The sequence below is a fragment of the Gopherus evgoodei genome, chromosome 14, assembly GCF_007399415.2.
Source record: "Gopherus evgoodei ecotype Sinaloan lineage chromosome 14, rGopEvg1_v1.p, whole genome shotgun sequence".
Classification (NCBI taxonomy): domain Eukaryota; kingdom Metazoa; phylum Chordata; order Testudines; family Testudinidae; genus Gopherus; species Gopherus evgoodei.
In genome coordinates, this window is record NC_044335.1 from 25,720,016 (window position 1) to 25,744,392 (window position 24,377).

Here is a 24,377-nt window from a genome sequence, read left to right on the forward strand (position 1 = left end):
TTTCTGTCTCAATGACTTCTACTTGGTAACATGGAAACCTCTGTCCTTGTGTTAATAAACTTGTTTTACTTTTACTGTAAGCCAACACAGTGCTGCGATTGGTCTGTCAACCCCAGTTACAATAATAAGATGCTATGCTATTGTCTCTTGAAAGCAGTGAACTTGACAAGGTTTTGCGAGTGTTACAGCGAGCAAGGGCTATGCACTGCAGAAAGATGTCTCTGAAGAACTCAGGAATTGGAGTTCACCGATTGTTACCTGCTAGGAAAGGTCTGGACTTGCAGAGTCCTCAACTGTTTGCTGGCAGGGCAGACAAGCTGGTTTGTCAGGGAGCTGACACATAGCTTAGCAGCAGCAAAGCTCTCAGTTACTGAGGCTGAGAGGGTGTGTAGTAGGGTGGTCACTCGCTCCTGCCTGGAGGGGTTTAAAACAGCCCTGGAGAGGGCTGGGGGAAAAGCTGGGCTGATTGGGGAAACAGCCTCAGCTGTGGCCATGCCCCAAACAGACCCAGCTGGCTCTATAAAGGCCAGGGAAGCCAGGAGCAGAAAGACTCTCTGGTTTCTTGAGAGGGAGGGACCTGGCTGCTGGGAGCGTACCTGACCTGAAGCGAGGGGGGGAAGCCCAGGGAGCTCTGGCTTGGAAACCCCTAGGCTATGGCCTGGAGGAGGGCCAAATAGGTACTGAGGTTGCAGGGGGCAGCCGAAAAGGGGTAGGCAGAAGCAGCAGGTTCAAACCCAACCTTGCCTGTGATGAGTGGCTTATACTGCAGTCTGCCTCAGTGAACAGGGGCTAGATGAAGACTGGGCAGTAGCCAAAGACTGAGGTGAGGTGGGGATAGGGGGTGAGGGTTCCCCAAGGAGGAAAGACCCCAAGACTGAGGGGCATACTGCCAGGGGGGAAGCACCCCAGATAATGGGGCACCGGGTCCAGGAGGGACACAGGGGCCCTGCGGCAGGGGTCACCGGCCTGCAGAGGGTGCTCCGAAGGCTGGATGAACTAATTCCCAGAAGCAACCAGCAGGAGGTGCCGCAGGGGTGAGTCCCACTGGCTTACAGGATGACACAGTGGCACACAGTTTTGAGAACCCCAGCAGGGTGTCACAGTGTAATTGTGGGACAGTGATAGTCTGTAATTCCATGGAGGAGGGGGACCACAGTCCTCCAGGAACTAACAATAGAGGGGGGTGATTGGGCCAATTCACTCAGGTTGTTACACCTTCAGCGAGCTGCCACGACCTGGAGAGGATCACGTATACTGGGTCAAAGTAGAATGTCCAGAGACCAGAGAAAGGACTTGGATAAATGCAGGTTATTTATCCAAGACTCAGGGCCTTCTTTCTGATCCAGCGAATGAACAGGACCCTCTGTCCAAGCGGGCCCCAATCCTTCCTAGCAAGGGTTGGATGGACTTTGGCCTCTTGAGTCTCCATAAGACTGATGGGTGATCTCTGGTAAGCTTTTAGCATACATATAGGAACTTCTATTGTTTTATCTATAATGCTCCCACATTAAGAATAAATGGGCTTGCTTAGAAAAAGCTGAGTGGTAACTTGTGACTGCTGGCAGTTACATTGTTCATAGCCTTTGGAGCAAAAGCAAAGCCCAAACACTGGTCTGGTTAGGCAGCCTGGCTTGCTGAGGATACCACACTGCAGGTGGGGAACCATGCAGCCTGAAAAAAAAAAAACATCAGAAGGGAGAGCAACATGGGTCTCTCACCAAGAGGTAATGACTGAGGGCCTGGGAGCCCAGAGTGGGTCTCTGGAGTTCAATGAGTTGAACAGGCATGGTGGGAGCAGGCAGGGCCAGCTACAGGCACCAGTGGAGAAAGCATGTACCTGGGGCAGCACATGCTAAGGGGTGGCATATCTGGGCAGCTTTTTTTTTTTTTTTTTTACTTGGGGCGGCAAAAATGGTAGAGCCGGCCCTGGGAGCAGGATTAAGCCAATGAGAGGCCCAGACCAGTGCTGTGCTGATGCATGATGAAAACACTTTGCTCAGGGTGAGGGGCCTTTTGGGCTGGTTGGATGCGCTATTGTCTGTCTGAAGGCAGCTTTTAGTGCATTGTGGTTATCTCCCGTCACCCCTGGTCCTAACAAACCAGGCTGACAATCTGGTTTCCTGGTATCATGCCCCAAAGCCCAGGAGAGAGGGATTATACACAGCTGCTGTTTCCTTCCCCAACGCAGGGGGTGGCACTGCCCAGCAGTGATCCCCCAAGCAATATGTGGCAATGGTTTCTGTGGCTCAGCCCACCAGGCAAACCCCGCAAGGCACAGGCACAGTTTCCAAATACGAGATCTAGAGCGTGAATTCAAATCCAGTGTCTGCAGAGGGCACGGGCCCAGCACCCCTGCTTTAATGGTCCATGCCAGCCCTGCTGAGACTCTATATGAGGGAGTGGCTATGTCAGACGCCACTTTAAAGACTCCTATCAGAACAGTGGAGTCTCCAGAGGCCCAGTGCTCACCAGCCCATGACTGCACCAGCAGAGCCAGGCACTAGCACTCACCACTTTAAAGGCCCAAGCTGGCACTGCAGATGCTCCAGTTTCCATCAGGTATTTTTCCCAGCTGAAACTGTCAGGGTCGGGATAGTCTGGATATGAAAACAATGGGCATATTGAGTAGCTTCTCCTCTGGGGGTTTCCCATAATTCCCTGCTCTCCCACTGGACCAATGCAGCATTAGGTCTGCACTGGGACCGGAGGGAACTCTGGAAACTCCTGGATGTGTGTCAATTCCTTCTGTGCCCCAAGTCCACTCCTGGGAGGGGACGTATTAGTGAGTGATACATGTGCCCATGTCCGACAGCTTGGGCTCTCCCTTAACTCACTAACTAGCCTGTCAGAACCAACATGCTGCACATGGATGAACATGGCTAAATCCAGATCAGGGTTTTTTCAGCATTTTCCCTTCACATTGGTCCCAGCTGGCCATGGCATGAGGGTAAAACATGGTATTTTGATTGCCCTCTAGTGGTAGTTCTCATTATAGTACTTCAGTACAGGAAATGCCTGTTGGACTACACTACCCAGAATCCTTAGCAAGGAGCTAGGTGTGTTCTGTGTTGGGAAAAGTGAGAAATAGCACATGAGGGATTGCTGGCGGCAACCTCGAGGCCTGTCCTTATTTTAAAATAAAGAAAAAGAAAACAAACCTCCCATGGGTAAAAATCTGGAGTTTCTTATTACTCAAGCAAAACTCCCCTTGCCTTCAGCTAAGTCAGGGCACTAGTACGTGGTCCCAAGTGTGTTCAATACACCACAGTGGGAGTTCTCTAGGGTTCAGCTCATGGAAGCTAGACAGGGATACAGCCTCTGGCTGTGTACTCACCTTGAGGAGGTGTGAGGGGTTTCCCATGCGCTTGACACCAGCCGACTGGGTGGATGTATGGACTGCTGGGGTCACACCTGCAGCACACACATACACGTTCATAGGGGATACAGGAACAGTCACACCCAGGGCATGTACATGATCTCTCCATGGCACTGCACAGGACCTCAGAGCAGGTGCCCTGCCATAGAGATGGCACCAGCTGGGAGAGCACAGCACATTGGTGGCCGGAGCACGGCCTAATAGCCACGTGCCAACCTAAGCAATCTACAACACAGCCTGTGGCTGCCCTCCTCCTCAGAGAGGAGTGGCCCCTATGACAGCAAGTCCTGGCAGGGTCAGTGTTACAACATGTGGGGCCCCAAATTTCCGAGGGGGAAATAAACGAAGCCCAGAATTTTACAATGGGCCTGTGTGCAAGTCAGATCTCGCTACTCCTATGGACCCACTATTGGGAGAGGCAGAGGAGTGAATTATTCCCTGCCCCTTTACTTCTGGAGGGGAAGACAGGGCCAGTCCGTGAATTTTCAGATGGAGGTGATCCACGGGGCTAAGCGGTGTGTGGAGCTTGAGGCCAGTCCTGGATCATTCACTCAGATCCCAGTGGAGCACAGCACACTCAGACCTACAGCCTCCACAGGTCCCACCTCCGTATTACAGACAAGGGTGGCAGGAAATCTGTTTCATTGTCTGTTCTCTAGGGGCAGCTCCTAGCCCCCTAGAATAGGCCTCAGCTGGACAAAAATTGGGCACTGTTGGCCTGAAGCTCTGCAGAGAAACATAACCCAAACCATAGAAAAACTGAGTTTTTTAAAATGAAGGACAGCAACCTTTCCTTCTCCCACAGCCAGGGCACGAACAGACTACACTCTTGCTAAAGGGGCCATGCCCTGGACATCTTCTGGATAAGAAATGAGAGGTGGGTGTAATGGCTGAACATTCCCTCTCAGTGCTTTGAAACAAAGAAGTTGGTGTAATCATAAGAACATAAGAATAGCCCTACTGGATCAGACCAATAGTCCATCTGGCCCAGTATTCTGTCTTTTGACAGCGATCGGTGACAGATGCTTCAGAGGGAGTGAACAGAACATGGCAATTATTGAGTGATGCGTCCCCTCTCATCCAGGCCCAGCTTCTGGCAGTCAGAGGTTTAGGGACACCCAGAACATGGGGTCATGTCCATGAGCATCCTGGTTAATAGCTCTTGATGGACCCATCCTCCATTAACTTATCTAGTTATTTTTTGAACCCTCCTATACTTTTTGGCCTTCACAACATCCCCTGGCAATGTGTTCCACAGATTGACTATGCACTGTGTGAAGAAATACTTCCTTATGTTTGTTTTAAACCTGCTGCCTATTAATTTCATTTGGTGACCCCTAGTTCATGTGTTATGAGAAGGAATAACTAAAACTTCCTCATTTACTTTGTCCACACCATTTATGATTTTATAGACTTCTATCACATCCCGCCCCTTACTAATCGCTTTTCTAAACAGAAAAGTCCCAGTCTTATTAATCTTTTCTCACGTAGAAGCTATTCCATCCCCCTAATCATTTTTTTGCTGGCCTTCTCTGTTCCTTTTCCAATTCCCATATATCTTTTTTGAGATGAAGTGACCAGAACTGCATGCAGTATTCAAGGTGTGGGTGTACCATGGATTTATATAATGGCATCATATTTTCTGTCTTATTATCTATCCCTTTCCCAATGGTTCCTAACATTGTTAGCTGCTGTTTTAGACCCCATCATTTTATATTTATAGTTGGGATCATGTTTTCCAATGTGCACCATTTTGCACTTATTAACATTGAATTTCATCTGCCTTTTTTGTTGACCAGCCACCCAATTTTGTGAGATCCCTCTCTAATTCTTTTCAGTCAGCTTTAGACTTCAACTAATTTGGGTAATTTTGTATTGTCCACACATTTTGCCACCTGTTTACCTCTTTTTTCTGATACACCTCTAGCCCGATGTAACGCGCTTCTCAGGAGCCAAAAAATCTCACCGCTTTATAGGTGAGACCGCGTTATATTGGGTTTGATCTGGTAGAGCGTACGTGCCGGACTGGACCGGCTTCCCTAGCGGTGATTTAAAGGGCCTGGTGCTCCAGCCACTGTGGGGAGCCCCGGACCCTTTAAATCACTGCTGGGGCTACAGCAGCGGGGCTCAGGTGGGGATTTAAAGGGCCCAGGGCTCCCCACAGTGTCTGGAGCCTCTGGCCCTTTAAATCACCGCCTGAGCCTGGCTGCCAGAGCCCCGATGGGGATTTAAAGGGCCTGGTGCTCCAGCTGCTGTGGGGAGCCCCAGGCCTTTTAAATCACCACCGGAGCTCTACCAGTGGGGCTCGGGTGGGGATTTAAAGGGCCCGGGGCTCCCTGCTGCTTTACCACGTTATATCCGAATTCGTGTTATATCGGGTCATGTTCTATCGGGGTAGAGGTGTAATTTATGACTATGTTGAACAGCACTAGTCTCAGTACTGATCTTTGGGGGAACCTGCTATTGACCTCTCTCCACTGTGAAAACTGACCATTTATTCCTGCCCTTTGTTTCCTATCTTTTAACCAGTTATTAACCAATGAAAGGACCTTCCCTCTTATCCCATGACAGCTTACTTTGCTTAAGAACATTTGGTGTGGGACCTTATCAAAGGCTTTCTGAAAGTCCAAGTATATTATATCCACCGAATCACCCTTGCTCACCTGTTTGTTGACTCCCTCAAAGAATTCTAATAGATTGGTGAGGCACAATTTCCCTTTACAAAAGCTGTGTTGACTCTTCCCCAGCCCACTGTGTTCATCTGTGTGTGTTTATTCTTTCCTATAGATTCAATCAATTTGCCTGGTACTGAAGTTAGGCTTATTATCCTAACATTGCCAGGATCGCCTTTTTAAAAAAAAAATTAGCATTACATTAGCTATCCTCCAGTCATCTGGTACAGAGGCTCATTTAAATGATAGGTTACATACCACAGTTAGTAATTCTGCAATTTCCTACTTGAGTTCCGTCAGAACTCTTGGATGAATACCATCTGGTCCTGGTGACTTATTAGTGTTCTATTTAATCAATTTGTTCCAAAACTTCCTCTACTGACACCTCAGTCTGGGACAATGCCTCAGATATGTTACCTAAAAGAATGGCTCAGGTATGGGACTCTCCCTCACATCCTCTGCAGTGAAGACGGATGCAAAGAATTCATTTAGCTTCCCCGCAATGGTCTTGTCTTCCTTGAGTGCTCCTTTAGCACTTCGACTGTCCAGTGGCCCCACTCGTTGTTTGGCAGAGTTCCTGCTTCTGATGTACTTAAAAAAAATTGCTGTTAGTTTTTGTATCTTTTGTTAGTTGCCCTTCAAATTATTTTTTGGCCTTCCTAATTATATTTGTACACTTGACTTGCCAGAGAGTTTATGCTCCTTTCTATTTTCTTAAATAGGACTTGACTTCCAATTTTTAAAGAATGTCTTTTTGTTTCTAACTGTATCTTCTACTGTGTTGTTTAGCAATGGGGCACTTTTATGGTCCTCTTACTGTTTGTTTGTTTTTTAATTTGGGTATATATTTAGTTTGAGCCTCTAGTATGGTGCTTTTAAATAATTTCATGCTGCTTGCAGGCATTTCACTCATGGTTATTTCTTTTAATTTTCATTTAACTAGCTTCCTCCTTTTTGCGTAGTTCCCCTTTTTCAAGTTAAATGCTACTGAGTTGTATAGGGACTGGGAGCGGCTGGCTCACTACAAAAGCAATTTTCCCTCTCTGAATACTGACACTTCCGCCTCAGTTATTGTGAGTGGACCACACCCATCCTGACTGAACTGACCTTGTTCACACTGCTTCTCCACTTGGAAAGTAACTCCCTTCTCTTCATGTGTCAGTATATTTATGCCTGCATCTGTCATTTTCATGTCATGCATCTGAAGAAGTGGGTTTTTTAATCCATGAAATCTTATGCCCAAATAAATCTGTTAAGTCTTTAAAGTGCCACCGGACTCCTCACGGCTACTGTGGTTGGTTTCTTTGGTATTTTGCCCCTATCAAGGATGTTAAATTTAATTGCATTACAGTCACTATTACTGAGTGGATCAGCTACATTCACCTCTTGGACCAGATCGTGTGCACCACTTACGACTAAATCAAGAATTGCCTCTCCCCTTGTGAGTTCCAGAACTAGTTGCTCCAAGAAGCAGTTATTTATGGTGTCTAGAGATTTTATCTCTGCATCCCATCCTGAGGGGACGTGTATCCAATCAATATGGGATAGTTCAAATCCCCCATTATTATTGGGTTTTCTGCTTTGGTAGCCTCTCTAATCTCCCTGAGCATTTCAGTCACAGTCACCATACTAGTCAGATGGTCAGTGATTCCCATTGCTATACTCATTATGAATTTCTATCCATAGAGATTCTGTGGGACCGTTTGAATCATTTTAAGATTTTTACTATATTTAACCCTGTGCTTTCTTTCACATATAGTGCCACTCCCCCACCAGCACAACCAACTCTGTCATTCCTATATATTTTGCACATTTCTATACATTTTGAACCCTGGTATTACTGGGTCCCATAGATATTCATCATTCCACCAAGTTTCTGTGATGCTGCCGCTCTCCAGGTGTGTGGTGAGAGGGTCAGAGATTGCTGATTATGAGGTTGGACTTACAGATTTTGCATTTGTAGCAGAGTTTAAACTGTGCAGAATTAATCCACAATGGGCCTTAGCTCAGCTGCAAATTTTGGCTCGAGGCGTGAACTTTCTCAAAGTTCAGATGGGCTCAGAACCAGGGTTTGGTTCAGGCCTATCTTTAGAGTTATTTTAATAAGCGACATAGAATCATGGACTAAAAGGGACTGCAGTGAGGAACGAGAACACTTAGGCCTGCTTGGTCCCTCTAAGGGTTGATATTTCCTCATGCTTGCAGGATGAAATTCACTTCCTCAGGACAGTACCAGACAATTGGCCAAGACAAGTGCATTATCCACATTCTGGGAAGCATCCAGTATCAGTCACTGCAGGAGGCAGCACGGTGAGGTAGTGCTGGAAGGTCATGCCCGTGTTCTTACCAGTAGTCGTAAGTATCATCCCAGTTGTCAAAGTGCACCAGAAAACGATTGTCCACCACGTCCGTCACCGTGGCAACGCATATCAAGGAAGGGTTCATGCGGTCCACGGCTTCTAGTTTTGTGCCCACCTGGAATCCCGTGGGAACGGCATTCTAGGGAAAGGAGAGAAACAGGGTAGGTGAATCTGGGCACCAGTCAGTTAGCTCTTATGGCTATGTCCCCACCATGCCCTGAGCAGCTGCTGGCTGGCACCATATGGAATGCTTGAGCAGTAACCCTGTGCCCTCCATCTGAGGGGCTCGAAGCGCTTTTAACATTAGTGAATTTAGCCTCACAGTGCCCCTGGGAAGCAGGCAGAGGCAAGGAAACTGAGGCACAGGACATTTACATGACATGACTTAGGTCACAGGGCAAGTTGCTCACAGATCTGGGAAGATACAGATGCGTCAAGACTGCCAGGCCCCTGCTATATGTTGCGGTCCCAGATAAGAACAGCTTCCCTTAGAATTAGGATCTATAAGAAGCCACTTGTTTCCACTGTTGCTTTCCATTCTCTAGCACCAATCTTTATTACTAGGGGTTGACATGAGGAAAGACAGTGGTAGTATTTTCATCCTAAATCTCCCTTACCTGCACTCCCCTCCCATCTGGTCCACAATTCCTGCACTCCTCTCTCATCACACTCACCTGGTCTGGTCTTCTCAGATATAACATCTACATAAAACCCTGTGGCATAAATACTGCATTGACAGAGCTGAGTGACAAACTGTTGCGATAATCACACATCATTTGCTGGTATTGAATTTATCAGTGAGACAAGGATGGATTGTTATTATTTATTGTTTAAGGGCTGATAAGTTTTTTTTCCAAACATTTTGAAAATGTCAAAGTATATTTTTTTCAGGGTTCTTTGTAAAAATATTCCAGGTCTCACCCCCCACACCTCTTTCTCTCCCTTTTCCATTCCATTTTGCCTCTGAAAAAAAGGAGAGAACATGGAAGAAAGAGGGAGAAAGGTGAAAAACTGACCTTTTTTTGGTTTGGAAAAAAAAATCTAGAACATTTAAAAAAAAAAAATTTCCTGGAAATATTTTTAAACAAATACTTTTGACCATCTCTGTTTGTGGCAACATCTACATTTATGGCAGCAGATAGAGTATGGGCACTGCACGTCCTGCTAGCACGGGTATAAGTAGCAGTGTAGGCGGTGAGGGACAGATTAGGTGAGTGGAGTGGAGTAAGCATGCTACATGCCTGAACCCCCTGGTACAAATCCTATACAGTTCTCTACACACCCAGGCAGTGCCTCCCATATCTACACTGCTGGCTCCATGCTGCCAGAGCCTTTCCCCACCGCTGGAGCCTTTCATTGCGGCGTGTAGCTACACACGTAATGCCTGTACGCCATATGGCACCTTAAGTGTAGACACAGGCTGTATTAGAGATAGGTCCGAACAAACCTCCCTTAGCTGAACAACCCCCAACACTGGTAACACAGTCACTAACTTACAGTGTTCTTTGTGTGCACGGTGCATGAACAGGTCGGTCCTGCTCTCTGTGGGTCAACCCCCATTTCATGAACAGCATTACTATTGGGATTGGGAGGAGATTGGGGGGGGATGTTGGGAGGAAGAGGCCAAAGCAAAACTGGTGGGGAGATCCCATCTGTGGGGAAATGCATGTGAACGTAGAGGCGTTCACTTGGAAGGAAGAAGAAGAGGATGTGCCACTCACATTGTTTGGGGTCACAAAGAGGTGCCTGGGAGCTGCCTGAGCCTTCATTATCCTCAGATAGTTTGACCAGCTGAACTCCTCCTCCTTGTAACCTAGACACCCTCAGGAAAAGAAAAAAGACAGAAGCAAACGTACAGAGAGAGCAGCACCTCCTCTACAGGCCAGCAGGACCCGCAAGGACAGGCGTGGTGCCTTTGTGCTGTGCTTCAAAGCACTGCCTAGGTGTCAGACAGGGGAACCAACATCCAGCCACTGCCTCCTGCCCAGCATCAACCCTTCTACCATCCTGCAGCCATCATCGCTCCCGAATGGGTGCGCATGGCAGCGTAGTGGTTGTGGCACCTCCTATGCTCAGAATGGAGAATGCTGAAGTACTGGTACTAGCCACAGGGGCAAAGGGCGACAAGCAATCTTAACTCCCATTGGTGTGTGTGCTCAGCCCCTTGCCGGGTTCAGGCCCTACACATCTGCTTTTCAGTGCTGCCCACCATACTCCTGGCTGGGACCATGACAACTGGGACTAAAAGGCTCAGCATCTGAGCAGGATTCAAACCCAGACCTCCAGAGGGGACAGATGCCTACTTTAACATACTGTGCCATGCCCTCCCATATGGGAGAATTTGACTCCTCCCCCTGTATCAACTCTGTCTCCTCTTCTCTCTACAGGCCTCCACCCTCAGCTTGAGCACTGATGAAGACATAACCAGCCTTCTCCTGCTCTCAGGGGTCCCACAGACTCCACGCATCCTGACTGACAGCACACAAGGGGAAGGCCCATCTGGAGCAGCGTCCACAGTCCTGAGATCACCGATCTCTTACCTTTGGGGGGCTGCAGTTTGTGCCTCGTCTCCTCAGACCAGCCGGCAGGATGAATGTTGGGGGAGTCGGCGTTCAGCCAGAAATCATGGCATTCGGAGTAGCCATCAAAGTGCAGGCGCATCCGATACCCACACACCTGCAGCGAGGAGGGGAAAGGAACTGAAGGATGAGCGTGTCCCCAGCTGCACTGCCCCGTGTGTGTTCTAACCCCCTTCAAGCAACATGTGCCTAAGAAGTCTGTCCAGCAGCCCACGCACAAGCACCCATCACTTACCTCCTTCATAGCTTGCTGAGAGGGCCGAAGAGCCATACTGACACACTGGTGTCAGGAATCAGGAAGTGCATTTGAAGTCTGAGAGATCTGTGCATTTAACAAAGGAACAGGGCAGGCGCTGAGCCACTGGCCCCAGTACTTCTACTCTCAGCAACAGCCGCAGAAAAATTCCGACTTTACAGACAGCCTTTCTTGTCGGGGCACAAGTTGAAATGGTGATGCAGTCAGCACTGGCATGGATCCAGGTTTATAAAGACCTCACAGGGGCAGGTTCCCCTCTCTCCTTCTCCCAAGCGTTTTGCAAGAGGTTGTTGCCCTGGCAAAAATATGCCAGCAGCAACAAATAAACAAATCGGCTGCTTTGTGGAATTTCTCACCTTGAAGAAGGATTGAGTAGACTTCAGCTGCTGGCCCATGAGTGCCGTAGGTCACGGAATGTGCACCTTACACGAATGTAGTGCAAATGGAAGGGTCTGGCCTGACCGCCTAGAGATTGAAGGCCTCTGTTTATCCACAGAACGGGTGCAGAATGGACAGTGGAAGAACAAGCTCCTACTCACTGCCCCACCAACATGGCTCAGACTGTCCAAGAGTGAGCAAATCAAGGGGCCATAGGGCACTTCTGTCTCCATGGTCTACTCACTCCTGGGTTCCTCTGATGACTGTGTTAACATGGCCACCAACCGAGATAGTGATTCTGCGATGTGGCCACCCGTCCTCTACCAACCCGACTGACACCCACAACTCACTTGACCTACACAGCCAAACCACCAGTGCATTTCACAACCAGCAGCTTGGCCAGGCAACGGTCTAGGTGACTGCCAGCCAACCCTGGGTTTGAACGGATGGCCTAACGGTGTGACCCATGAGTGGTCTGCTAAGCCACCTCCTGCACAGCATTTCCTTTCTCCCCCTGGAAACCCTTCACACAACACGGCTGTGAGCACGCATGGGGAAAGGGCAGCGGAGGAGCTGGGAAAGGCAGGCAGGAGCTGTCAGCCTGTAGCTGCGGCTGCACAGGAGGACAAGGAATGGCAGTGTCACACTGAAGACCATCAGAGAAGAGAGGTTCTGGAACAGCTCCCAGTAGGAGGAATGGGGACAAACCACGCAACTAGTGTCAAGTTGGAGCTAGATAAGTTTAACAACAGTATCAAGTGACCAGATTCCCTGCAATAGCAGGAGACTGGACTTGACAAGCCAGGAGGTCCCTTTCAGTCCCACGTCCTACCTCAGCCACAGTCAGGATGAAGTACATCGAAGGGTGCTGGGGATCGATCCCCTCCAGCTTCATCCCCGCCTTGAAGCCGTTCTTGTGCTGGGCGACTGACTGGTACTGAAAATGAGAGAAAAATAGACGTGCTCCAGTCACCCATCACAGCCCATTGGAGGACAGAGTCCTGGGGTTAACCAATGGGTTTTTTGTTTTTTAAAGCCATTCTCTGTTTTCTGTGGTTTGTTTTTCTCATTGCCGAAGGGATAGGAAACACGACAGCACTGGCGTGCCATGCATGCTCCCCTGAGCGCTTTCTATTGCTCAGCCTAGAGATGAGCCGCCCCTAAGTACAGGGGTGTTTGCAGCTGGAGCTGTGGGCTCATCTCTTACCCAGACAAGGGCAGGAGAGAGTGGTTCAACGAGTGCATTAGACTCACCTTTTCCCATCCAGCGGGAAGTTGGCTAAGGTTGGGGTGGAGTAGAATCAAGGGGGTGGAGGAGAAGGGCATGGACAGGGCCATCACTCTATAGGGCACTTGCTGATCAAAAAGACTTTGAGTGGGGGGCAAAGGTCACAAAGGGGAGGGCTAGAGGAAAGCTGGAGAGCAGCGGAGGAAGACAAATAGTTACCCCAGGACGAAGGACTGGGCATTACCCACAGCTAGGAAAACAGGAACGAGATGGAGAGCAGATGAGAAGAGAAAAAAGGAAAGGAGAAGAGGAGGAATCGGAAAAGAAAATCCCAACTCACTTCTTGGAATAGATTTGAAGGGGCAGCGATAGCTTTCTGCTCCTCCAGGTAGGACGCCCAGGACCAGCCTTCTTTCTTCTCCTCACTGGCACCTGAGCTTGGCAGAAATGCACACACAAGCCACTCAGAAACGCAGCTGAAGATCTGGTTAGTTTGCTTTGGAACTGACCCTTGAGCGGGCCCAGGCAAGGGGAAAGGCAGACCAGATCCCCCTGCCTCACCCCAGTGTGCAGTCTGCAGGGTCCCTTACCAGCCTCCAGCCACTTTCACCCATGTTCGGAGACGGAGGAAGGCAGAGGTGGGCTTCCCAGTGAGTGATGCACCTTGACAAAAAGGGCTGCATCCTGCTCTCTGTGACCTGCTCCCATCCCCAGTGACCTCAGGCACCACCATCCAGGCGTAACACTGGGCCAAAGCCCTGTCTGTCCATCTGCTCAGCTGGAAAGGGGGAAATGAAAAGCCATTTCCCATGCAGACCAGACCCAGCCCAGCATTCTTTCTATCCCTCTACCTGGTGTCATTGCATGTAGTGGGGGCCCAGGGTCACGCAATAAAAAAATCATACTGTATACAGTGCAGAAACCCCTGAGGAGAACCCAGATACATTCTGCAGCCAGCCAGCATCGATGGCTGAAACTTTCAAAGCCTCCAGTAGGAGAGAAATACCCAAGTCCCATTCCTTTTAATCCAAGCAAAGGTTCAGGAACAGCTGTAAAAACAAGAGGGAGTCCCCAAAGCAGCCAGAGACAGGCCAGATCCATTAGCACAGGGACTAATCAATTGGCAAGGCTGAGTGTGAGCTGCTGTATTTGTACTGGTATGTGCCTATCTGAGATGTTTATCTGGCTCCCCTCACTGCAGAACCTGAGCACCTTGCAATTTTTAATACATTAAAGACCCCTGGGAGGAAGGCAAGTGCTACTAGCCCCATTGCACAATGGGGGAACTGAGGCACAGAAAAACAAATTGACTTGCCCAAGGTCACAGGAAGTCTATGGCAAAAAAGGGATTGAATCCAGGTCTACCTAACCACTGACCCAGCACCCTAAACTCTGGGCCATCCATCTTCTCCTCACTGGGGGAGATCTCTGGTGGGAAAGGGGCTATAGGAACCCAAATCTTAATCCTATAAGTAGACGCATTCAGAGAGCGGACACGGGACTAGATGGATCTTGAGTCTGAACCAATCACCCATGTGATACAAGGTAACATCACTTCACTGGGGGGACTCCAGTGGCATCATGAGCTACAGAAATGCCTCCGGGTTGTTGTCAGCTGGATGGTGAGCAGGTCACTGTAGCTGACTTTTACCCGTCTGTAGCTGCTGCTGCATGGGAAGCAGCCACCAGAGACTGCCCTGCCACACCCCTTACCGTGCTGGTTCATGCTCCACTCTTCGCTCTCCATGTTGCTGATGGTGGGGTCTCCCCCCGAGTTCTTTCTCTCTTCCTGCTTCTCTTCCTAACCATGAAAGTAGAGAGAACTGATGTCAGTGACTCACCACCCTTGTAATGTCTCAGACTTTCTTTGACTATGATGGTGCTCAAGAATTTTTGGGTACCCAAATCCAAGAAAGGGACAGCCAAGAGGATCTGGCTTGTGAGTAGACCGAAGCTGTCGGAGAGGGATTTGAAAGGACTCACTAAAGATGAATTAATTGTGGGCGGTGTCATCTTATTTTTTCAGCCAGTGGGTGCTTTTTGCCCCAGAATGCAGCATCTGGATCACTGAGGCAGATGCGCTCTGGTTTGTAAGTGTAGTTCCTCAGTGCTTCATGCTCACAAGGCCAGGGTTCTCACAGAGCTCAGGGCTGGGGGTTGAAGTGTTCAGCATCCACCATCATGGCTCAGTTTTCAGAAGTGCTCAGCACCCAACCTCCACCCAGGCGCTGAGACCTCTGAAAATGTGGCCCAAGACATCTACAGGACTCGAGGGTCAATCCCTTTGGATGTCTATTTTCTCCTCTCTCTTTCTGCTCTTTGGAGTTAAGTTGTCAGTTTCTGATTAATACTGGATACAGCACTGACAATTATAAATAAAAAAAAAGAAGCAGGGGAGGGGGACACACACACACAATGGCGGGGTACCCTAGCCTCTCCACTGACAAGTGTCTGCATGTGAACTTGTCCCCTCCGTGCCGGCCCTCTCCCCTACCATTTGTTCTGATTCATACTCCTCCTCCTCTGAAGGACTCTGGTAATCCTTTCTTTTCCGTTTTTTCACTGGCTTGAGGATTTTGGTGGCGTTAGTGCTGCCAGCAGAGTTCTCCACTATGACAGACCTGCAGGGGAGAAGGAACCATAATGCCCATCAGCAAAGAGCCATGCTGCACATTGGAAAGAGATGAGATGTCAGCAAACTTGGTCTGAAGGGGTCTGGCATGGAGGGAAGTTGTGTGGCCAACACCAGTCTGAGAAACAACCACCTTTTCAATCCCTCCTCCAGTGCCTATACACACGCACACACATATATGCATGCATGCACACACACAGTGTTCCTCATGATTAAAATGAGCAATCTACCAAGAACATGTGTCTTGATGAGGTCAAAATTAAGAGATAAGCCAAGCCAAAATCCTGTGTCCAAGTATCCTCGAACGCTGGGGTGTCTGAAATCCAGATCCAAATAGACTGATCTTTAGAATGGTCTGGACCAAATGCCTGGATCCAAGCAACCCAGAATAACAGGGCACTGGAAATCCAGATCTACATGTAGTGGTCTGCCCTCATCTGTGAGCTGGGAAATCAGATGAGGGAAAATGTGTCCTTCGGGACCAATGTGAGGATGCCTTTCCCGGGGAAGCTTCTCATAGTGCCAAGCGCAGCCCACTCCTGCGCTGAGACCACAAACAATCTGAGTGAAAGCTTGGCCCCGCTGCAATCAATAGCAAAACCCGCCCTGACTTCAGTGGGCTCACGGGGCATCCTGCGAGTTTGCTTGAAGAATAACCTGCCCGCAGGAACAAGAGAGGGGTCTCCCAGCCCACGGAGACACATGCCTGTATCCCCCTCTCCTCTAGAGAACAAAGGCTGGACTGAGAAAGACAGGGTTTGGTTCAGCACATTTCCCCCTGAAGGAGCAGGTTCTTCTTCCCCCACTCGAAGCGGTGTCTCCATTACCTTTCCTTGAACTGCCGATGACAGTGTTCGCTGCAGAACCCCCTGCCCTCCCGGGCCCCCTCCGACACATGTCTCCGGCCACAGGTATCGCAGTGGCACATGCTCTCTGCTGTCAGCAGCTTGGGCTGCTCAGGCATGTCTGCGGCAGGAGAGAGTGAAAGGGACATGAACTCCAACAGGTGAGAGCCACCGGGGAAGGAGAACAACACGGGTCAGGAGACACCTGCCTCCCATATGGCTCGAGGGTGGGCGTAGTCACCACACACATACCCTGGGGAGGCTGAAGCTCTGGGGCAGGATGGAGGGAGGCTCTTTGGAAGCAGGCCCTGTGGTCAGCAGGGTCTAGTGGACAGCTGCTTGCTGGGCTGGGCATGGACAGGATGGACCGTCTCACTCCTTGGCAAGAAGATCATGTGGAGAAAGCCTCATGGAAACTCTGCCTGAAGTGATACATTGGCTCCAGCCAGCCATTGGGGTTTTGGGACAGGCCAACATGTCTGTTGGGCTACTGGCCCTCCAGAAGACATCAACAAGTAGATAAAGAAGCCTTCTGGATTTCCCACTAGGGAAAGCCGAACGCCGGTCTATAGGGGCAGGAGTGCGGATCTTTCTGGAAGGGTTGGGGAGGCAGAGTTGCAGTGGCTCCAGAGCCCATTGTGACTTAGCTCACTCCCACTCTCCCTTTAGGGTCTGAGATCATTTCAGAGGAGAGGCACCAGCAGAAACCCACCCTCGCCATGGCCCAGTGTGACAGAGATATTAACACCACCACTGACATGAATACCGTTCCACATGCTTAAGACATCCGAGCCAAAGAGAGCCAGTGCAAGCAAGTGGGACTCCCTTGGAAGCTCCCAAGCCCTAAGCCCACCCACCAAGCCACAGGTACGAGTATGTGCCGGTTCTTCCCAGCACTCTGCAAGTCATGGTGTCCAGCAGAGTGCCTACAGCCAAGCTAGCATCCTTACCCTGAGCAGCAGCTGGATTGTCTCTGCTGGTGGGCGCCACCTCTGACTCCCCATCTCTCTCCACATGACCCTCCTTTAGGGGTTCCACTGGGGGGATCTTATCCGCATTCACCACTTTCAGCGTCCCATATTCATTTATCCGAAACTGGGTTATTAACGCAAACACAAAAGGGAAGAAAGATAAAAGCATAACCCACTGGTCCCCCTTTGGGCCCACCCACAAGGGATGGGAGTCTAGCACAGCCCCACCTGGAAGCCTTAGCTCGAGTTGTAGCAGCTTGTGATTTTTAGACGTGAAGGTTCCTAGTTCAATCCCCGGTGTGACAGCCAAGATGGTGGCCATCACAAAAACATAAGGCAAAAAGGACTAATGGACTCAGATGTAACATTGTTGACCTGTCTCCCCCACAAAGGTCAACCCTTCCCCAGGTGCTGGACATGCCAGGTCAGCCCTACCAGGTGAGAGAGGAGGCAAAGAACAGGATGGGGGTATGAGAGCTGTGGGGTCTCCACCCAGCCTTTTCACTGACCCGCTGTTCAACCTCAGGGAAAGCTTTTCACTGCTATGGAGAGCGCAGGGTTTGGCCTGGTGGCTGTCATAGCAGGGAGGGGCAGAGTGCTGTCTGGAGGCTGGAACAGCCCGGAGGAGGCAGGGTGCTGGATGAGGTAGTGGAGGGGATGGGGTACACTGGTTATTGTAACAGTCTAGGCACCGCAACTGTGTGCTGTGCATGGATCACTAGCACTAAGCTACCAAGCCAGCCCTGGTGAGTGCTTAGCATAAACACCAGCCAAACTACCTCTAAAGACAGTCCTGATCAGATACCTTTAGGGCCAGCCTTTCAGTGGTGGATGCCATGGTTTGGCCTTCAAAAGCGTACATGCACTGGCACCACAGCTGTGCTCTGAAAGGCCACCGGGCCATGCAGAGCCACTGAGGTCTGCTCCTGAGGTCAGCGTGTGCAGTCACCTGTTTGTGGGCACACCTGCAGCATCCTCCATCCAAAGGCTGGCCAGGGATTTAAAGGGCTCCCTCTCATTCTCTGTGAATGAGGAACAGGCTCAGAAGGTGGAATCCTAAGGATGAACCAGGAGGGCAGGAGCCCAAGAAGACGCTCTTATTGCCCTCGTAGGAAAGCATCTGCATAACCTGCCAGTTCATAGTTCTCCATGGACATGCCCAGCCAGGGTTAAGGATGCTAGTGTACAGGGGTCTGGCTTCCCCCACACTTACTCTTAAGTTGCTGCCAGGCAGAGTGGCCACCCCATCTTTCCACTCCAGTACCCGGACGGTGTTGCAGGTCTGCACCCCACTGATCTGGGGGATGACGGTCGCAGTGATCGGCTCGTTCCCTGCCCCCCTCTCCAGTCTCTCAGTGCCTGCGCTTCTCTGCGGCTCCCGGGGAAATCGCTGGATCTCTAAGGCGCTGGCGGGAAGGCTGATTGTGGCTGTGTTTGCTGGAGAAGGGTGAAAAGGTAAAGAGGGACAAACACTTCATGTACACACAGCAGGCGTGGGGTGGGGCAGCAGCCAAATACAGCACAAGGGGGTGAGGGATGCCAGGCACACGGTCTGCGGTCACTCTGTTTGCACACCCGACTCTTAGGTTTGCACCAGGGATTTCCTTGAAAGGTGTCAATCCGCCAGGTCTGACCTGCCTTACAGCAGCAGCTACTTGTTCTGTGTCCTGCAGAATCAAGCCCCAATTCTGAGCTCAATACACCTCAATGGGCAGGGGAGGGAGCTGCATGCCACCTCTGCAGCCCCCCGTTGAATTCTGGAGGGACAGGGCAGGAGCTGCAATGGGAGAAGAGCAGAGGAGGACTGAGGCCAGGTGGGAGAAGGGAGGAGAGGGGCTCAGCACTGAACTGTTCATTGGGTTCCAGTTAGGAATAACTCCAGGAATAACAGGGCCTGATTCTCCTTTACATTCACACTCTGGACCTTAATGCAGGTGCCAGTTACGGCTACACCTGTAAAGCCAGCACGGTGTAAAGGGCCACAGTGCAAAGGAGAATCAGGCCCAGGACATTTTAAACTTCATCTACACCAGTTAGAACCTGCTGGATGAGCACCGTGCCTCTGTCCCCTCCAGCCCTCTGAGTCTGCTCAGCACCCCCACGAGGGCCAAGGCTGGAGCTGCACTCCTGGAAAGGTGTCTGAGTCCCCGGGCTATGGAGCACACTGGGCCCAGGCCTGCGCCTGAGCAGCTGCAATGGTTGGGAACAGTAAATCACTCCCTAGCTAGTGAAAAAACAGCAGATGCTCCTCACAGACAGAGGTCTGGTTATAGCAACCCAGGTTTTGGTTCCTTCGTGGCAGGACTGCTGCAATGGAAGCCACCCGGAGGGCCAGATTCTCTGATCTGCCCCAGCTGCTCTGCATTGCTCTGATGGTGGAAAGTGACAGTATTCAGGCTGGAGGCAGCCAGTGGAGAATTCCTCCTGTGCAGGGTAACTTGTGCAGGTGTAAAGCTGGCAAAAGTGGTGCAGCCACCTCCAGCAAAAGGGGATGGAGGTAGTGTGCTGTGGGCCATAGAATCATAGAAATGTAGGACTGAAGGGACCTCGAGCGGTCATCTAGTCCAGGCCCTCGCACTGAGGCAGAACTAAGTATTATCTAGACCATTCATGACAGGTGCTTATCTAACCTGCTCTTAAAAATCTCCAATGACAGCAATTCCACAATCTCCCTGGGAATTTGTTCTAGTGCTTAACCACCCTGACAGTTAGGAAGTTTTCCTAATGTCTAACCTAGATCTCCTTTGCTGCAATTTAAGCCCATTATTTCTTGTGCTGTCCTCTGTGGATAAAGAGCACAATTTATCACCCTCTTCTTTATGACAACTTTATAAATACTTGAAGACTGTTCTCATGTCCCCCCTCAGTATTCCTTCCTCCAGAAAAAAGAAACCACATTTTTTCAATCTTTCCTCATAGGTCACGTTTTCTAGCCCTTTCATCATTTTTGTTGCTCTCCTCTAGACTTTTTCCAATTTGTCCACCTTTTTCCTGAAGTGTATCATGCAGACCTGGACACAACTGCTGCGTGGAGCAGAAAAATTATTTCTAGTGTCTTACTTCCAACACACCTGCTAATACATTATGTTTGCTTTCTTTGCGACAGTGTTACACTCTTGACTCGTATTTAGCTTTCTTTTTTTACATCATTTTGTATAAATGCAACTGATTGTTCTTTCCTAGGTGGAGTACTTGGCATTTGTCCTTATTGAATTTCATCCTATTTATTTCAGACCATTTCTCCAGTTTGTCAAGATCATTTTGAACTCTAATCCTGTCTTTCAAAGTACATGCAGCTTGGTACGATCCACAAACTTTATAAGTGTACTCCCTATGCCATTATCCAAATAATTTAGGAAGATATTGAATAGAACTGGACCAAGAACAGATCCTGGAGGGACCTCACTCAATATGGACTGTGAAGCACTGATAACTACTCTCTGAGTATGCTTTTCCAACCAGTTTTGGACCCACCTTATAACCGGTTTGTCTAGGCTATGTTTTCCTAGTCTGTTTATGAGAAGGTCATGTGAGAGACAGTACCAAAAGCCTTACTAAAGACAAGATATATCATATCTACCACTTCTCCTCTATCTACAAGGCTTGTTACCCTGTAAAAGGAGGATGTTATGTTGGTTTGACATGGTTTGTTCTTGACAAATCCATGTTGACTCTTAGTTGTTATCACCTTATCTTCCAGGTGTTTACAAATTAATTGTTTGATTCTTTGCTCCATTATCTTATTGGGTACTGAAGTTAAGCTGTCTGGTCTATAATTCCCTGGGTAGTCCTTATTGCCCTCTTTACAGATAGGAATATATTTGCCCTTTTCCAGTCCTCTGGGATCTCTCCCATCCTCCATGAGTTCTCAAAGATAACTGCTAATGGCTCAGCGATCTCTTCAGCCAGTTCCTTAAGTATTCCAGGATGGATTTTGTCAGGCCTTGCCTGAAAACATCTAACTTATCAAAGTAATTCTTAACTTGCTCTTTCCCTATTTTAGCGCCAGATCATACCCCGATGTTCATTGTCCAATCACAGCAGTTTCAGTGAAAAACAAAGGCATCAAACACTTTGGCCACTGCGGTATTTTCTGTTATCGCTTTTCCCTCCCTCATTGAGTAATGGGTCTGCTGCGTCCTTGGTCTTCCTCTTATTTCTCAGAGGTCTGTAAAATATATTTGTACGGTAGAGCAGAGCTCTCCTGCATCTCTCCTTCACTGGGGTGAGTTAGAGCAAGACTTCAGCTGCTCTAACGTCCACCAGGGCTTCCAGGCAGCTCTTCCCTGCCCCTCCATTTCGTGCAGGCAAAGCTTGGGCTGCACATTCAGCCCAGCAGCTTTCCCAGAATGCAATGGCCCAGCTGCTAAATCAAAGTCTGTCAGAACGCCCCACTGCTCTGTATACCCCATCTTGGCTCCCTGGTCCTCATCTTGAAACCCCTCAACAAGTTCCATGCCTGCTTCCTACTGGAAACCCTCACCCAGTCTTTCTGCTCCACTCCAAAGTACTGTAGTTAACAGGCATCAGGCTACTACCTGCGCCCAGGATGTACATTGACAGGGATAAGCAGAGCTGCCAATTGTCCTGACTGGCTGGTGGGTGTTAGCAGCATGTGGGAACCACGCTGGATCATCCCCCTGCCAGGTGATAGTTAACATCTACTTTACCCCTGGGAACTGTGCTGGGAATCACTTTGACACAGGAATCCTGGGAGAAGCACCGGCTCTCCAATGGCCAGGAACGTCTCCAAGGAAGCACAAGTCACCCCCTTGGCCAAGAGACGGAGAAAACCTAAGGAAGCACCTCGAAACCCTTCCTAGCAGGGGTCACTTTTAGGGCTTATGTTGCACAGCTGGGTACAGGAAGGAGGGAGATGTGGGGGAGGAAGTGAAACAAAGACGGGATGGGAGTGAGAGTTAAAGGGGAGGGAGAGTGCGCGCAAAGGGGCTGTGGGGGAGGATATGGCCTAGATAACTGAGCTGCAGAGTTACGTGCACCCATATCCAAGGGCTCTGATCCCCGTTGGTAGCCCTGACAGTGAACCCTAGGTGCTGTTACCCTGCCAGCAGCCTGAGAGGTGGGGACAGGCCTGGCCTCAGCTCCCCTGGCTTGCAGTGTATCCGTTGGATGGATCAACACAAGATCTTAAACAAGACTAACACTTACAGCACAAGCATGCCCAGAATGCCATCCCGGCCCCAAGCCCTGATGCATGTCCCATGGGGGAGAATTTGCTATGCAAATATTTCCTACAGTTTACAAGCCTATTATTGTAAGTTGCCTTCCTCTCCCATGGCTGGTCCACATAGACGATAACAGCCTACAGCTGCTGTCTAATGGGGGTGCTCTCGAGGTTCAAATAGTAGAGATCTAGCCCCAAAGGAGGGGATGACTCTATGAATGGAGGAAATGTCCCAAGCTATTTGGAGAAAGGTTACGGTTACGGAACTAGTCTAGGTCTTGAAAGACCTAAGTTCAAGTCCCAGTTCTGCAACAGACTTCTGAGTGGCCTTGGGCAAATCACTTAGTCTCTCTGTGCCACAGCTGCCTTTCTGTGAAATGGGGATAATGGCACTGACCTGCCTCACAGGAGCATTGTGAGGATGAACACATTCGAAATCGTGAGGTGCTCCAATACCGTGGTGATGGAGGCTGTCTAATGTACCTCTGGTAAATACGTAACCGCTGGTGTCTGGAACACCTACCTGGGATGATGAAGGCAGTCGTGGGCAGCTGTGTGTTCTGCAATGCGTTCTCGTTGGCGACCAGATGGACGCTGACCTCCCCAGCGGCATTCCCCTTGGTGCTTCTCATGACCTCCATTTCCGCTCTGCTATCCATCACCTCCTCTGGGCAGGTGGCATAAACCTGGAATCCAACCAGCAGGCATGGAGGCCAGTTAGAGCCTGAGTGGTATGAACTCAGGGAAGGAACAAAGACAGGAGTTGGAGCAGGACTTAGTCTAACGAACCGCGTGAGAACACTAACTATGGGTGGCTCATAGTGCCACCAATCCCACTCTCCCCCAGCAGGAGCTCCCATGATAGACAACAGCATGGAAGTCATGACTTTTCCTCAGCTATCACTCAATATATTGTAGCCAAGGCCCTGCGGTCAGACCAGGAGAGGGCCTGGCTTTTCTTGGCATTAAGGACAACGTTTTTTAAACAACTTGATTCTTTTAATTAATATTATTTTGAACAGTTAGGAAGACTGAACTTTGCTACGATGCCTGATTTAAACCAGGGTTCACAAAAGGTCTCTAGTCCTGGGCTACATTCCCCCTAAGCTGTGTGGGTGCGCAGCAGGCTATCAAGGGCCACACAGGTGGGGAGAGCCACCTCTCCCCCGGTGTCAGTGCTGGAGCTGCCACAGCCAGGGAGAGGCACCTCTCCCCCAGCCCGGAGCTGCCACGGCTGGGGAGATGCACCTCTCCCCTGGCTCTGGCCCCAGGCTGCTGCAGTGAGAGAGGGCTGGGGGGAGTCTTCTCTCCCTACTGTAGCCCTGGGACAGCCTGCACCCCAAAGCCCTCATCCCCAGCCCCACCCCAGAACCCACACTCCCAGCTGGAGCCCTCACTCCCTGCATCCCAACCCTCCACCCCAGCCCTGTGCCCCCTCCTGCACCCTGAACCCCTCATCCCCAGCTCCATCCCAGAACCCACCCCTCTAGCCAGCGCCTGAAGCCCCCAAACCCCTACCTTCTGCCCCAGCCCTGAGCCCCTTCCACACTCCAAACCCCTCAGCCCTACCCCTGCCACACATCACCTCCATATTGGTGCACATAACAAAATTCATTCCGCACATGGATGTAAAAAATTAGAGGGAACATTGGTTCCTGGGAGAGAGGCCTGTATTTCAGTGACACTACCAAGTTTCTGACTGGTCCAGCATGATCAGGCTTATTTAGTTTAAGAATTTCAGAGAGGATGACAGATAGGGAGGGTGATATTAGCCAAAGGCTACATGCCAGTCAGGTCTCATCTACAAAATGGAGATAATAATAGGCCAGGAGTACGGGGAGGGTAAACTAATTAGTGTAATTAAAGAATGTTCCTATTCAAATGAAAGGTGCAAT

General features: G+C 49.8%; 1 protein-coding gene across 3 annotated transcripts in view; it reads right to left on the reverse strand.

Moving 5' to 3' along the window:
- L3MBTL1 (L3MBTL histone methyl-lysine binding protein 1) overlaps window positions 1-24,377 on the reverse strand; it is a 56,135-nt gene that overhangs the window by 20,638 nt on the left and 11,120 nt on the right. For 2 of the 3 annotated variants that reach the window (XM_030533774.1, XM_030533773.1), the window contains exons 2-14: window positions 23,006-23,168; window positions 18,511-18,734; window positions 17,277-17,421; window positions 16,309-16,447; window positions 15,344-15,470; window positions 14,563-14,650; window positions 13,190-13,281; window positions 12,454-12,558; window positions 10,949-11,084; window positions 10,130-10,230; window positions 8,396-8,547; window positions 3,335-3,411; window positions 2,512-2,597 (exon numbers count right to left, since the gene is read on the reverse strand). In XM_030533774.1, coding sequence (XP_030389634.1) covers window positions 2,512-2,597; window positions 3,335-3,411; window positions 8,396-8,547; window positions 10,130-10,230; window positions 10,949-11,084; window positions 12,454-12,558; window positions 13,190-13,281; window positions 14,563-14,650; window positions 15,344-15,470; window positions 16,309-16,447; window positions 17,277-17,421; window positions 18,511-18,734; window positions 23,006-23,141 — 1,608 coding nt within the window. In that variant the 5' untranslated portion in view covers window positions 23,142-23,168. The remainder of the gene's footprint in view (window positions 1-2,511; window positions 2,598-3,334; window positions 3,412-8,395; window positions 8,548-10,129; window positions 10,231-10,948; window positions 11,085-12,453; window positions 12,559-13,189; window positions 13,282-14,562; window positions 14,651-15,343; window positions 15,471-16,308; window positions 16,448-17,276; window positions 17,422-18,510; window positions 18,735-23,005; window positions 23,169-24,377) is intronic. The other variant, XM_030533775.1, reaches the window with a different exon arrangement.